At 40.5% G+C, this 16,287-nt stretch overlaps 1 protein-coding gene across 4 annotated transcripts in view; it reads right to left on the bottom strand.

The window, feature by feature from the left end:
* The window catches only part of NOSTRIN (nitric oxide synthase trafficking), a 62,618-nt gene extending 47,102 nt beyond the window's left edge, over window positions 1-15,516 (bottom strand). The window contains exons 1-2 of one of the 4 annotated variants that reach the window (XM_043487834.1): window positions 15,272-15,516; window positions 4,102-4,187 (exon numbers count right to left, since the gene is read on the bottom strand). In XM_043487834.1, the coding sequence (XP_043343769.1) occupies window positions 4,102-4,187; window positions 15,272-15,298 (113 nt within the window). In that variant the 5' untranslated portion in view covers window positions 15,299-15,516. The remainder of the gene's footprint in view (window positions 1-4,101; window positions 4,188-15,271) is intronic. The other 3 variants (XM_043487837.1, XM_043487833.1, XM_043487835.1) reach the window with 3 other exon arrangements.
* Between the last annotated feature and the right edge of the window lie 771 nt (window positions 15,517-16,287).

The following is a 16,287-nucleotide window of genomic DNA, read 5'->3' as shown; positions in this document are numbered from 1 at the left end:
TGGGTGGGCAGAAGTCCTGGTAATCATGGTTAAAAATCCAGGAGGAGTGAGTACCAGCTTTGGCGAAAAGCTGATCAACTCTATTTGGATAAGCTTCCATTGTCGTTTCATGGAGCATTCAGCTGGAAGTGTCCAATAGACTGTTGGATATATGGTTTGAAGTACAGGTTAAGACGTATTGCCTATTAATGTACATATGGGAGCTATCAATATGCAGAAAAGGGCTGAAGTTGTGGGAACTAAGATCACTCAAGCAATGGGTAGACTAGTAAAGGTAAGGATTTATTAAAGATTTCATTTTAATCACTTATCTTTTATTGACAGCCTCTGCAATGCATTGTAGATGAAACAATGACCAACTACACTTCCTTCTTTGTTTTCTTCTTTTCTTTTTAATTAAAAATGTTTTTTTTCATGTCCAGAGTTGTGGTACTTGCTGTTTGAAAACCTGATCTTAAGCTTCCTTAGAGAAAAAAATAATTGATTTTTCCCATCAAAGCCTGTTTACACTTTAGCTTTGTGGGGCAGGGAACCAAATGTTCAAACAGTTTCTAGAAATGTGCCTTTGTCTTTTTGAATCTGATCTGTGATTGTTTTGAAGTGAATGTGATGGCTTTGGCATTAGGCATTTTAGGAGCTGCTGTGTGTTTCTGGCTAAATCCGAGTTGCTACTACAAAAAAGGAAACTGAAGCAACTAATTAGATAAAAGAAGCTGAGCACAGCCATGAATTACAGAATTTCCAGGCAAAATGGTGTTTCAATTCCAACACACTTTTCTATCACCACCAATTAGAACAAATGCAAGAAGGCAGCTGAGCTTGGAAATAGAACATTATCTGGCCTTGGAGCTTGATTGGGATGCAGTCCCTTGTAGCCAGGAGCTAATACAGATGTGTTAGCAGAACCATATTCCAATGGATTCTTCAGCAAGGTGTCTGCAATTGTTAATATCCAAGGATAGTAAAGGCTGTGTTTAACAATATAGGTGTAATAATAAGAAACAAACCTTAAATTAGCTTTCATTTATTTATTAATTCAATCTACAAATATTTACTGAATGCATTTTATGTGACAGGTATTCTTAAGCACCATATGCCCTCTCACTAAATCTTTCATATGTTGGCTGCTGGATTTATCTTCATGAATTTCTATGTCACGATTTTCTGTGTCTCAGTAGAAATGCCTGCTATATGTATTCCAAGAGTACCCTTTTACTTGTCTGATGGGGTTTCCTGTTACTTGTCTATATTCTTAAGTAATATGATGTTCTCAGTCACTCAGTGATGTCCAACTCTGTGATTCCATGGACTATAGCTCACCAGGCTCCTCTGTTCATGGGATTCTCCAGTTAAGAATACTGAAGTGGGTTGCCATTCCTTTCTCCAGGGGATCTTTCCCACTCAGGGACTGAACCCCAGTCTCCTGCATTGGAGGTGGATTCTTTACCGTCGAGTCATTAGGAAAGCCCAAGTAATAAGATCGCTTCTTTCCAAGATTATTGGCTTTCTAGGCATTTTCCTAATACCAAGGAGAGGTATCACTGATTCATATGTAATAAGCCCATCTTATGTTCCATTTAAGGGGAAAATAAGCCGAGTGCTCATGTTTGGATAACTGGTGGGAAACAGCTTTTTATCTTTTGTATGTCCAGGGAACTAACTACTGATAACTAACTACAGAATGGGGACAGTGAAGGCAAGTGTAATACCAGCTATGTTTCGACCATTCTTCCTTTTGATATGGTAATTATGTTCTCAAACACTTCTTTGGAAGAGATAGGAAAATCAGAATCACTCCCCGTGGGAAAGAAATGACCCAGTCATGGAGGGAGGTAGCATCTGTCTTTGCCAGCTGACATGTAGGGAATTTGTTGGGAAAAAAATACAATATACCACATACTCATAGATTAGTAAGGACTTTGTGTCCGTTAGAAAACAGTTCTTTGGCAACACCTACTCTTCTAGCATGGATGACATCCTTTACGTTAACTACGTGATCCAAGAACTGAGCAAAGGAAGGAGAGCTTCAAGCTCAAGTGTGAGTGACATTGCCAAATGTACATTTATCAGGAATAAACATAAAGCAACTCACACAAGGTATTTGGTTAAGGGGAAATGATTTAATTGTGAAAGATTAGCTTTGCCCATTGTTCAGGAAAGCATTCATTGCATACATGACCTAATAGCCAGCATAATTCTTTGAGTCTAGGTAAACCATTAGAGCCCCTCTTTGTATTTATGCTATGCAATTTTTATCCCAGAGATGCACACGTCATTTTGCTAGATTTTCAAATTCTATATTCTGCTCTATGAAGAGATAAAACCATGAAGGGAGATATCTTTGCTACCCAAGTGTCTCTCCTTCACTGGAGCCCATTTGCCATTCTGGAACATGTGGGAAAGTTTGCACGTGAATAGGTCTAGGGCAGATGGAAGCCTGAGGAAGCAACTTCAAGAGAGACACAGGTAAGAAAGGAAGGTTCTGACTGTATGCAAAGTAGGTGTGTCTGTGGCAAGGCAGGGATGCAGAGTTACCTAGGCAATGAAGAAAGAAGAGGGCCATTTTAGAGAAATAATTCTCTTAAATTTATTCAGTTATTTGTTGAGTTTGTTTACCAGGCATTAGCCATCATCGACCGTCTATCTTTATAGCTCTCTACCAGGCACTAGTTTTGAACCTGTAGACACCAAATAATCAAGGTTCAGCTTACTGTAACCCAGGTCACTTGTATGGTTATTCTGTGTACAGATTCTTCTTGATCTGCAGGAGGGAGATGTTTTCTAATTTAGGTAATAGGTTGAACTTGTATAATAGTTAACTGGTCTTATTTTACATAGTTTCCTTTGAGACGGATAAAAAATATTTTTCTTATAGAAAAAAAAAATCCCTCCAAGATTGGTCCTCTTTCTTCTTTTCATAGAATTAAAGCAATTTGGCTATTAAGAGAGAAATAACTTGTTTAAACTTGTTTTCTTTTTGACTCCATTTGACAAACCTGGTTCAGTTCAGTTCAGTCGCTCAGTCGTGTCCGACTCTTTGCGACCCCGTGAACCTCAGCACGCCAGGCCTCCCTGTCCATCACCAATTCCTGGAGTCTATCCAAACCCATGTCCATTGAGTTGGTGATGCCATCCAACCATCTCATCCTCTGTCGTCCCCTTCTCCTCCTGCCCTCAATCTTTCCCAGCATCAGGGTCTTTTCAAACCTGCTTACTTCTTTATAAAAGCATGTTTGAACTCTTCTGTATCTTTCCTTGGCCTCATTCACTGGTCCTGATAAAGCTGTGTTCTTTATCAGGACCAGTGAATGTTCTCCCTTGCTCTTGACCTACTAACACAGGATGCAATTAACTCAGGCATCTTTGCTCTTATGGCACACATACAGTATTTTAAACTTGAAATGGGTTCCCTTGAAAGAATAACCAATCTCTTTTGAAGGTCTCTTTGGAGTTGTTTATTATAGAACTGTCTACATGTAGAGAAATGGCCTAAGCACCCTGTAGGCCCAATTAAATCCTCGGGGACTCTAATTTTAAGCAGGAATTTTTGTAATTTCTTGACTGAGTTAAGTGTGTTCATTTCAGCACAGGGAAGACCTTTACACATGATCATATCTAGTATTAAGAGAAGATGATACTGAAAATGGTGACTCTTTATTCATCCATGTACTCACTCAACAGACACTTACTGAAGAAGTCAAAAGGCCAGACTCTGAGAGCTCAGCATACAAAGATGAGTAAGGCACAGCCACTGCCCTTGCCAGCGAGACAGAAAAGCAGACGAATAATTGCCATCAGTGTGAAGAGCACAGTAATGGGAGTATACGTCAGGCACAATGGTGGGCCCCAGGAGAGGGTGATAATCAGAGGGACTTGACTGAGCTTTCCCAAGCAGAATTACTTCCTGTTGTTTCCTGATTTTTATGGTACCCCAGTGATAAATGTGCAATAGCGAAGAATCACTCTTCAAACCGATTTCTCAAGTACCAAAATATAACACTGCGTTCTGGAAAGTAGGACAGCTTGTAATCACTCCTCCAGTCAAGTCGCTGGCTGCAACTAAAGAGGAAAAACTGCTCCGTGCAAACATGCATTTTGTACCTTTGCTGAAGAATGGATGTGATCTGCTTGCAGAAATCTTCTCCATTTTGAGAAAACTCCTTCAGGTTCTTATATACTTTATTATACTGAAACAGAAAAGGTGTACAGAAGGGTTAGGAGCACTCCTAAAGACTGAACTCCTGTAAATTCAGAATGCTGCTGTGATGAGGGCTGTCATCGTAAATGATCCTGCAGCTGCAGAATGTACACTTTGATGAGTTCTTAAAAATAAAGAGGAAGTCTCTTCTGTCTGGATGTGAAAGACCCTGGAGAACTTTTCAAAAAATAGAGCTGGTCTATCTGTTTCTTCCTAGGTCAAATGCAAACTTTTCATCAGTGGGTGAAGTTGGATTCCTGTCACTCTTCTTAGTCCCAGGAAAGCTAAAACTACATCCTGAAATACACTGAAGATTCAAGTTGTGTCTCCCCCACAAATTCCAGTATAATATTTCTGGACCTCATGACAAACCCTGAACCATTAAAGTGAGTCTTTCTTGACTGTGATAGAAAATGTAAGTGAATAGTTTGTTAATAAAATTTCTCCTAGTCCCCTCTATATCTCATTGAACTTTAGTAATAAGAATGTTATGATAATGAGCTGAACATTTTGGTTGAACCAAACCTTCATACATTTATAAATAAACCTTTATCAATGTATCTATATATGAATTTAGTTGAAGACAAAAATATTCCAATCGAAAGATTTTTGTCATATGCCTCAAAATTCACAATGTTCTTCTGAACATTGTATTTCTGAGGATAGACATAGATGACGATTGCCCAGAGGGAGTGGGTGTCAGTTGGTTCTGCTGCTTTCCTGACACAGAGTGGGTGAGAGAGGTGATCAAGTCCAAACACATCATCTCAGTGTTTCCATCTGGGAGATGGGATGGCCCATTTCATTTTTCAAAATGAGATTGCACCCAGGAGGATGCAAATTCTGTGTAGACTGAGTGTCATGCAGTGACTCTTTGCTGATACAATGAGTCAGCCCCTTCCTGACCTCAGATGTCATGGGCACGCTGCTGGTCACCCTGCTGAGAAGGAGAAAGAGCAGGAAGCTCAGACTTCCTGAAAACCTACTATGGGGCAACCATGTTTCCATACAGGAATCTTCACGGCAAGATAACTTCTCAGCTGTCAACCAGTACCTGGAGTAAGGGGCTGGTAGACTGGCAAATAGGACATAGGGCACAGAGGAAGAAAAACCAAGAGAAAGGACCAAAACAGGCCCCTACCTTCAGGAGTGGAACCAACCAACACCTAGGATGTAGAAACATAATCTTATATACTATAAGATTATACCAAATCCTTTGATCTTTATGCAGTAGTTTAACTTTCCCCTGAATTTAACAGAGAAAGCCACCACAGGATCTGGTAGATGCACAATAGGAAAAAACAGCTTCACTGAAACTGCCCAGAACACAAGGATAGGGTCAGAGTGCAAAGCTCTTTCGAAGGACATTGTTGACTCCTAAAGCAAGGTTTGCAAAATCACGGGTTTACAGCACCATCAGACACCTGCATAAGGGAGGAGCAGGCTGGGGACAGTGAGCTGGAGGGATAGCTGCCACAACAACTCTGGACCACAGACCAGCTTTCTTGTCCAAAAAAGCTGAAATGAGGATTGGGATCTGAAAAATATTTTTTTTTTTTTAAATTGCAGCAAACAATTCACAAAATTTTAAACTACTGTCCAAGCAAGCAAAACACACTTGGGTGTAGACTTCATTATGAAGAAATGACTCTCTCACATGAACTTACTTACAAAGCAGAAAGAGACTCACAGGCTTCAAAAATGAATTTATGGTTGCTCGGGGGAGGGGATAGTTAGGGAGTTTGGGCAGGTCACTGCTGTTTTCAAAATGGATAACCAACAAGGAACTATTGTATAGCACATGGAACTCTACTCAATGTTATATGCCAGCTTGGATGGGAGAGGGTTTGGGGAGGGAATGGATGCAGGTTTATGTATGGCTGAGTTCCCTTGCCGTTCACCTGAAACTACAACATTGATAGGCTATATGTGCTCAGTTGTGTCCAACTCTTTGCAACCCTATGGACTGTAGCCCTCCAGGCTCCTCTGTCCATGGGATTTTCCAGGCAAGAAGACTGGAGCGTATAGCCATTCCCTTCTCCAGGGGTTCTTCCTGACCCAGGGATTGAACCCACAGCTCCTATGTCTTCTGCATTGGCAGGTGGATTCTTTGACACTGAGCCATCTGTGAAGCCAATTGGTTATACCTCCATACAAAATAAAGTTTAAAGTTTGCAAAGAAAAAAATAAATGATTCTCCTCTGAAGCATGAGAGTAAAAGCACAGTTTGGCAACCAAGATTTCTCATTTTTATTTTCATAAATGTAAATTGTTATCTATGAATGACATGATACTCTCAGGCCTCTTCTTCCCCTTCCAAGTACAATGGCAGAGTTTGGTAAACACTTTAAAATTGCTTAGCTTTTGTGACCCAAACATTTTCACTAAATTCTCCCTTAAGCCTTTTATTTCCTTCCCGTAACACTGAATAACATCCAATAAAACATAACTAGGTGTCGTGAAAATAAAACAGAAAAATGTTAAGCAGGCACATGCCCTTGGAATAAAGTCATTTCTCAGTCTCTCTCACCCTTGGGTGTAGCCATGCAATTAAATGCGTCCCAAAGGGGGATGGGTGAAAGTTCATGTTAGGTTTCAGTGAAAATTCCTTCCTCCTCTTTCCTGAAACTGGGAATTAAAATGACAGTTGTGCCATAAGGTGATCTTGAGGGTGGATGCCACATGCTAAGATTTTAGGTCAGAAAGAGAGAGAGCCTGGATCCTGGGGGCCTCTACCTGAGCCCTAACTCTCTAGTTAGGGACATATTTTGTGTATGGGAGGACTGTAACGATAGGCTTTCTTTTTCAAAGCCACTCTTATTTTGCATTTCTAAAATATATAGCTAAATATCGTTCTAAATCAGAGTTTTTTTTTAACATCTACAAGTGATTTGTCTATTTTTTGTTTGTTTTTACAACGTTGCGTTGGTTTCTGCCATACAGCCATATAGTTATGAATTAGCCATAATTATATATGTATCTCCTCCCTCCCTTGCCTCTCCCAATCCCATCCCTCCAGGTCATCACAGAGCACCAGACATTTTGTTTTAAATTATGAAACATTATTATGTTTCAAAAATAATAATAATACATACACTAATTATGATATCCCTTTATATTCTTGCTACCTAAGTTACAGAGATAACAACACTTTTCTGCTCTTTTTTCAACATTGTAATATTGTAATATTTTCTTTCTTTCTTTCTTTCTTTTTTTTGACCAAACCGAGCTGCCTGTGGGATCTCAGTTCCCTGACCAGAGCTTGAACCTAGGCTACACAATGAAAGCCTGGAATCCTAACCACTAGACCACCAGAGAACTCCCTGTTTCTGCTCTTTTTAAGCAACATTTTCTTTCCCTTTCATAATTTCTTTGACTATTCTTATGCATTTATTCTTCCCTATGAACATTTATCTAATTACAATTTTTAAAAATCCCCACTGAGATCTTAATTGGAATTGTATTACATCTATATATCTCAATTTGAGGAAATTAACTTTTTTATGGTATTTAGACTTCCCATCCAAGGGCACAGTAAGTCTTTTCATTAGTTCAAATCTTATTTCATGTTCAATAAAATTTTATGATTTTTTTTATCGGTCCTGTAGCATTCTTGTTTATTTAGAAATATCTCACAGTATTGCACAGTATTAAGCAGTATCTTTTGAAATAGCATCCTGTTTCTCTCTCTAGCTTACACCAAAGCAGAAATAAAGACTCAACAAAAACATCAGGGGGCCATGTGCAGCGGAGAAAGATTTGGACGCCTGCTTGCAAAGTGAGTTTTTCTGCTCCTAAACACTATAAGGTCCAATACTTTGCCATCTGATGCAAAGAGCTGACTCAAGACCCTAATGCTGGGAAAGACTGAAAGCAAAAGGAGAAGGCAGTGGCAGAAGATGAGATGGTTAGACGGCATCATTGACTCAACGGACATGAATTTGAGCCAACTCCAGGAGATAGTGGAGAATGGGGATGGAGTGCTGCAGCCCAGGAGGTCACAAAGAGTCGGACAGGGCTTAGTGACAGAACAACAACAAGGAGGAGACAAAGCAGAGAGCCAGATGGAAGGATCTGGAGCCTTCAGAGCAGAAGGGAGGAGAAGAAACTCCTGCCTGGAGAACTAGGAGTGGAGGGAAGGGTCTCTGTGATGAGCTGTCTGAGGGCATGGACCCCCGCAACCCACCATCACCAGAAGAGACGACTTGCAACCAAAGTCCTGGGGGAAGAATCAGGTGCCTCAGACACCATGTGGGAGGATGGGGCCAGGAGGAGAAACCTTGTCCCTAGTGGAAGTGGGAATGAGCAGAACCAGTTGAGAATTTTTCCCTGTCCTGGGACTATTGCATTTCCTGAACTTATCAAGGCATCAAAACTCTCCAAGACACATTTAAAAAATACTATCTCCAGAGAACAGCATTGAAACATGTACATTCCCATATGTAAAATAGATGATCAGTGCAAGTTTGAATCATGAAGCAGGGCTGCTTCCTGCTTGGGATACAAGTCCCAAAAGCCTGTGCTCAGGGACAACCCAGAGAGAGAGGGTGGGGAGGGAGGCGGAGAGGGGGGTTTAGGGTGGGGGGGACACATGTATACCTGGGGCCGAGTCATGTTGGTGTATGGCAAAAACCACCATAATATTGTAAAGTAATTATTTCCAATTAAAATAAATTAATTAATTTTTAAAAATTATCTCCAGAAGACTAGTTCTAGGAAGTCAGACAACCCTGAAAGTTTATAAACCAATGATTCAAAACTCAACTGCTTTTAGTGTAGAGTGGGTGAGCTCTGGCAGCATGGAGACCGCCTGCCTTTCTCAAAGGCATTTATAGTTATCTATTTTATTATTATTATTTTTATTTGTATTTCTTTTTTTTTTTTTATTAGTTGGAGGCTAATTACTTCACAACATTTCAGTGGGTTTTGTCATACATTGATATGAATCAGCCATAGATTTACACGTATTCCCCATCCCGATCCCCCCTCCCACCTCCCTCTCCACCCGATTCCTCTGGGTCTTCCCAGTGCACCAGGCCCGAGCACTTGTCTCATGCATCCCACCTGGGCTGGTGATCTGTTTCACCATAGATAGTATACATGCTGTTCTTTTGAAATATCCCACCCTCACATTCTCCCACAGAGTTCAAAAGTCTGTTCTGTATTTCTGTGTCTCTTTTTCTGTATTGCATTCATAGTTATCTATTTTAAATAAGAGTCTGCTCAAATCAATCATATCTTATGGCTTCAATTGCCCCTGGGCGTCCCGGTTTTAGATTTTGGAAGATTCCCTGTCATTTAGTAGGCTAGTACTTCCTTTTTTCACATCATGGTATCTGTAGAAAATGTTATCTGTCCTGGAACAATGTGATAAATGGATAAAGTTGTTTAAGGCAGAGGCAACTGGCCATTGAGCTCAACCCCCCAGCTATACCCTACCTGTAACCCATCCCCCAAACCAGTGTGCAGATACACACAAGTCAGGAAATGCTTCAATACATTACATTGTTGCTAACTCAATGATCAAATAAAAATGAGATGTTCTGCTTGTTACAGCAATGGGGAGAATCTTTAACTCTACATACAATGTACTGGACACTCCCCAATAAACTGAGATAAACAGACTGAGATAAAGGTGACATCAACAAATAAAAAAGTTGCTAAGAATACCTTCATTATTTCAGCATAACCACTTCTTTAGAATCATTGATTCTGTACTTTTCATCTTGTACTATCTATTCAGACTTGAAGATAAAAGCTGTGGAAAGCAGACTTGCATAAACATCAAAGCAGATCCCAGAGACAATCTCATCCAGCATGTGTGTGTGTGTGTGAGAGTGTAGGGGGTAGGGTGCGTATGTAAGCAGAAAATCTTGGGACCTTCTCTGCTTTGGGAGATGAAATCTCTTGACCTTGGCTTTGGCTTTCCCTCTCCTCTCCCATCTCTCCTCCCCACCCTGTCTCACCCATCAGAGGGGTCTCTGAAGGGATTCCATGGACCACAGTTTGGAAACTACTAAAGTTCAATCCTCTTATTTTATAGTTAAGGCCCAAACAGCAAGATAGCTTCATTAATTAGGGACAGAACTGTTATTAGAAATGTTAGGGGAGCAAACCAATTAGAGAATCCATCAGAAATAAATATGTTTTATAAACAGGTAGTCAGCATAATCATGCTTCCTCAGTAGCTCAGCTGGTAAAGAATTCATCTGCAATGCGGGAGACCTGAGTTCAATCCCTGAGTGGGGGAGACTCCCCTGGAGGAGGGCATGGCAACCCACTCCAGTATTCTTGCCTTGAGTATCCCATGGACAGAGGAACCTGGCAGGCTATAGTCCGTGGGGTCACAAAGAGTCAGACAAGGCTGAGCGACTAAGCATAGCACAGCACAGTCAGTATATCACACTAGGACACAGGCATGGCAACCCACTCCAGTATTCCTGCCTGGAGAATCCCACGGACAGAGGAGCCTGGCAGGCCACAATCCACAGGGTCACAAAGAGTCAGACAAGAAGGAAGCAGCATAGCATGCACACGTGCAGATAACCACGCTGAGTGAATTCAGAGTGGCATTACCTTTCAGTATCATGAGCAGTGCAGACGGCTCCTCAATGCCATCAACGGGTGCAGAAGAGTTTGCTCTACTCAGAGGAATGTGGAAGATCATTTTTTCATGTTCTTTTCCCACCTACTGAGCTTTTGAATATCCTACCCCTTACCAAATATTCATTCCAAGAAAGAACCTACTGTTGATCTTACATCTTCCTATGAATTTATTGCACTAACAGGCTGCTTTTCCCTGGGGTCATTAATTACTGGGAAAAAAGATTTTTTCCTGAAAAAGGGATTTCAGACTGGTAGAGAAATAAGTGGGATCTTTCTGAGACCCTAAAAATCCCTTTAGGTAGACTGCTGATGTACACAGACATTTCCCATTCTGACAGTAAGAAAGTGTTTCTGCCCAGTGCTTATAAGCAAATTCTGTTGGATAAATATTATCATTACAAAAAAACTTAGTAATCTAGGCAAATGGCACATGAAATGATTAGACAGATGAAAAATGAAAATGAAAATGCTCTATATCCACCTTGGCCTAGCTGTTCCTTCTAACTTTCCATGTTTTGAATGATTAAGAAGGTAAAATTCAGCTATTCTAGAAAAATTCACTTTATTCTAAGTGCCAGTATGAAAATTTCTGGGTTTTTTTTTTTTTTGGTGGGGGAGGGATCACTATGTGGTCCACATAGTGTTAAACAAACCTGATGTTCTACTTAAATTTAATTAAATAAGCTTTTGTTCAATGCCTTTCATCTGCCAGGCACCCTGCTTTGGGAGGATGAAATCTCTTGACCTTGGCTTTGATTTCATGTGCTATTGATTTCATGTGATGTAATATCCTCTAAACTAGGGGATTTCTTGTATTTATCAGGCATCTGGGTAATATTTGGAATCTCCCTGGCAGGCTGTCATAGATTGTAACATACAGAACATTAAAGAACATAATCTACTTCATCCTTTCCTCTTATTACTTTACAGATGAGGAAACAGAGGCCCACAAAATGTGAACTGGCACATCATATGTCTCCTTGATGGTGTGGGGCAGGGACAACCACCCCAGATTCAAGCTGCCTCCTTATCTCTGTAGTGTCCCAGAATCCCGCAGGAGCCATGGACCATCTCCCTGTCATCCTCTGTATTTGTGCCAATTAACATAGTGCGAGTCAACATCCCACAGCCCAGGCTGGACCACTGAAATGGGAAGCTCAAGTTGGCATCTGAACCCACAGGACTGTTTCAACAGCTGACTGTGTGGCCCCAAGAGGCTGACTATGTGGACCCAAGAAAGCCTGCTTTGACAGTCCCTTCCTGGATAGTGAAGGAGTGACTAAGAGCAAAACCTTGGCTATAGCTTATTATTTGCGCTTGATTTCTTCGGCATTGTTTCTTAGGAAGGTGTTATTTTTTTTTTTTAATGATTAGATTATTCATTTGAAGATAATTTGATCCAGTCTGTTTCTTTACACATGGATTTGAAAATGATTTCCCTTGGCATATTTTTAGGTTTAGAAGCTAAGCTCACAGTCATTAAAGCCTCAAGGTCCAGAGCCAATTCTTTTCTTTTTCAAAAACAGGACTTTAAAAAAATCTCCTTCAAATAAATTCTGACAGTCTCAAGATTAGGTAAAAGCCCTACACTCAAGCAATGTGTGTGCTACCCTAGTGACTGATAATTTGAGTATAGACACTAACCCGGATCTGTGAGGTAGAATGGCCCAGCTATCAGCCTATTTTGTTCACTGGAGCATGACCTAAAAGAAGAGGTTTATAAATTTTTTTTGCAGAGTAGTGAAACCTATTTTACTCACAAAAATATTTTCAAACTCATAAAAATAATAGGATTATAAAGAAAACTATATTGATATATGTTTTATAAAACGTAATTTAAAATCAGGATATTTTGTGTGCTCTTTAACTAACATACTAAATAACAGGTCTTCAAAACTACTCAAAATTTTAAGTCACACTGAGTGTGTGTAAAAGGTATTTCTAGATACCTGTAACCAACTCTAATGCTATATAAAAATATAAGTGATTTTCATTAGTCACAAGGTCACAGACACTGCTGTTGTATTAGGGTTTGCTACTTACATTCAAAATTGGGGGGAAATTCTTAGTTACAGTTAGAAACTAACACAAATAAAGAGGTCATGTTTTTTCCCATTGAAGGTTCACTCAACCCACTGATTTCCATATATGGATCTACTGGGGTAGACCAAGTTCAGAACTGTAGCTAAGCTACACCTTTATGAATTCTTTTTAATGTAGGAATATTGGTACAACACAATGCCCTAATTGGCACCTACTCTTTCCCCAAGTTCAAGATATTATAATATTTTATATAACTAACCTCTTAACTATTTTTTAAACTTTTTATTTTGTTTTGGGGTATAGCTGATTAACAATGTGATAGTTTCAGATGAACAGCAAAGGGGACTCAGGAAGCCTTTATGAATTAATTGTGCCCTCTGCAACCTCAGGGACACATGAAATGGGATATTTTACAGGTGGTTAAAACTTTGGACTCATTTTGGTTTCTCCACGAAACTCCGTGTTTCACAAAGCAATCTTTTGCAGTCCACTCTGTTGTCTTATTCTGTTCCCAAATTGCAGGCTCATCTTCACACAGCATTGTTCCCCAAGCACAAGCCAGGACTGCACCAGGAAATCAACTCCAATGCTTGATGGAGATGAAACAGTTACAAATAAAGATTTCTTGACTTTAGAGGGGTCAGAAACCCTGGCTGAAGGAATATCCTCCCACTCTCGACTCCCAGACTACGATTGGTGGCACTGAGCCTACAGAGACAGCCTTCAAGTTTGGAGACAAGGACAAGAGTCCTTGGGGCAATGGTCCAGTGTAGGGAAAAGGACCTGAGCTTGTCAGGGAGGGAGAATTAAGCTGACATAGAAATATGGTGACGAGTTGTCTTGGGAGCTGCTCAAAGGAAACGTTTCTCCTAGTTCTGGATCTAGAGTCAGCCTTGGAAAGGAATGTTACGCTATTAGTTTTTTTTTTCAACTTATCCTGGCTTTCCTCTCCACTATCTCACTCTTCTCATATTCTTGACTTTCTCCTTTAGTGATCATCAATGCCAAGTTTTTGCCTCCACTTATTGCATCCCCCCATCCATTCACCCACCCCATGCAAAAACATCACCAAAGTATCAAAGGGGAGAAAGGAGAGGAGTTAACATTTTAGTAAAGGAGCAAATGCAACGAGTGAAAAATAAGCAAATAACAAATACATAAATGATAAAAGACTTTTGGAAAAGTGATCTGTGCTTACCAAAAAGTGAAAAGATGGCTGGAGGAAATCTAAGGGAAGAGGTTTCACTCTTAAAATCTGAATGCAACCATATTGTTGGATTTTTTTTACAAATAGTAATACACATATTACACATAGTAATACACATAATAATACATACATAGTAATAATAATACATAGTAATACACATAATACACATAGTAACATACAATAGTAATACACATATTACTATTATATTTTAAAAAGTAAAAGTAGGCAGAGCCTGTTACTACGTTCTCATTATTACAATTACTAGCTGCTATGACTTTATCTTATTTAGCACGTCTGATTCCTGACTCATTTGGTGGGATGACAGTTACAGTTTCATCTTCACTAAGCCTATACTTTCCACATCCATTGAATAAACACAAATGAAACCAATAATTCTCTGTTGATCTTTTTCTTTAGGGTTTTATTACAGCCCCTGTTGATCTGCTTCTCCACCTTTTTTTGTTTTTAAATAAAATACTTGAAGGATGAATGCAGTCCCTTGCTTCTGATGTCACCAGTTTTAGCTTTTTGGCATCATTTCTTGGGACAACACAATGACAATCCTTGATTACTTTATTTCCTCCCCCCGACCCTTTGTTTTAATTGCTTCTCATTTCCTAAATTACATCTCTGCTCTTGTGGCTAACAACCTCACAATGTCTCTGCACTTTTGACCAACTTTCTGTTTTTATTAATGCTCCCAGGATTGTAACATACAAGTCAGTAAACATGTCCAAGGACTACCACAGGCTGGACAGAGTGCAGCCTGTACTTCCTCCTTCGGAACTTGCAGTTCTGGACTCTACATGAAAGGGGAAAATACGCAAAACCCTTGCACCCGACTTAATTCCCAGGGCCCCAAACTGGCTGCAGATATTCTGCACGTTTGTGCGTCCATGCTATGTCCTATATTGGCACCGCTGGTATGTTTTCCGAACAACCACCATCTGCATGTAAATATAATGTTATACCCTCTCAAAGTTTTTCCAAGAATAGGAAAATAAAATATGACGATTACCTGCCCTGTCATTTGCTAGAAAGAGCTCTGTTTCAAATTAAACCAAAGAACAACCACAGACTTTTGTTCCAGTGCCAATATCCAAACATGTTTGGCTTCTGAGCGTCTCAAATTTCTTAAGTTCAAATCCATTAGTATATAAATCTACTCCTCAGCCGCCTCTCACACGCAGGCACACAAACCACACACAGCTACTCACCGAAGAGTCTGTCAGTGGGTCCCTCATGGTGAAATGCTGTTTGCTTCAGTCCTTTTACCTTCGCTCCGGCATTCAGGATGCTGCACCCAAGGCTGGGTGTGTCCTGGACTTCCGGGATTCAAAGGGCCTAGAGTACGTCAGTCCTTGTCAAACACTCCAAGAAGGAAGTCCCAGCCCTGGACTTTAATCCCATTTGCTTTCTGAAAAAGCAAAGAATGGCTCCGGGTCAAGAGCGCTGGAGTGAGATGGTGAGAATGATTTCTGTAAATAGTTAGGGGTCAGAATACTGAGTCGTGAACTGCATGGCCTTGAAAGACAGCCCAGAGATTAAAAAGTGTTCCTGGTGATTCAGTCACTCAAGGCTGGTAGTAGAGAGATTCTCTAAGCTTGCTGTATTCACTGTTTTTTTTACTATCTGTTTTCTGATGCTTTGACACACTGGGGCCTTTGGGGTTGACGAGGAAGGATTGCCCCTTCCAGGATTAGCTAATTCCTTGAGACAGACAGCAAACAACCAACTTGTAAGCATGGTTTTGACATGGAATACAACCAATCCAGAGCCAGACCCGCAATCACCTCCCTTACCTACCTCTCACACATCAAGTCAATATCCCTCTGCCCCAAACCACCAAGGCCAAGGTATCAATTAAGACCATCCCTATATAACCAGGGCTTCCCAGGTGGCGCTAGTGGTAAAGAGCCTGCCTGCCAATGCAGGAGATGTAAGAGACTCAGGTTCAATCTCTGGGTCGGAAGATCCCCTGGAGGAGGAGGAGGGCATGGCAACCCACTCCAGTATTCTTGCCTGGAGAATTCTATGAACAGAGGAGCCCGGTGGGCTATAGTCCAGAGGGTTGCGAAGGGTCAGACAAGACTGAAGCAACTTAGCACGCACCCACGCATGCTATATAACCATGACTGTAGTGGAAAATGTCCAGAAAAGCTTATGAGGGAGCAGGCATGTAGTAACCATCTCAAGTGCCTAACTCAATGCCCTCACTACTACCCCAAGAGAA

Source organism: Cervus canadensis, chromosome 15, assembly GCF_019320065.1.
Source record: "Cervus canadensis isolate Bull #8, Minnesota chromosome 15, ASM1932006v1, whole genome shotgun sequence".
In the NCBI taxonomy this organism is placed as follows: domain Eukaryota; kingdom Metazoa; phylum Chordata; class Mammalia; order Artiodactyla; family Cervidae; genus Cervus; species Cervus canadensis.
Note: the sequence above shows the minus strand (reverse complement) of the source record. Positions and strands in the feature narration are given on the sequence as shown.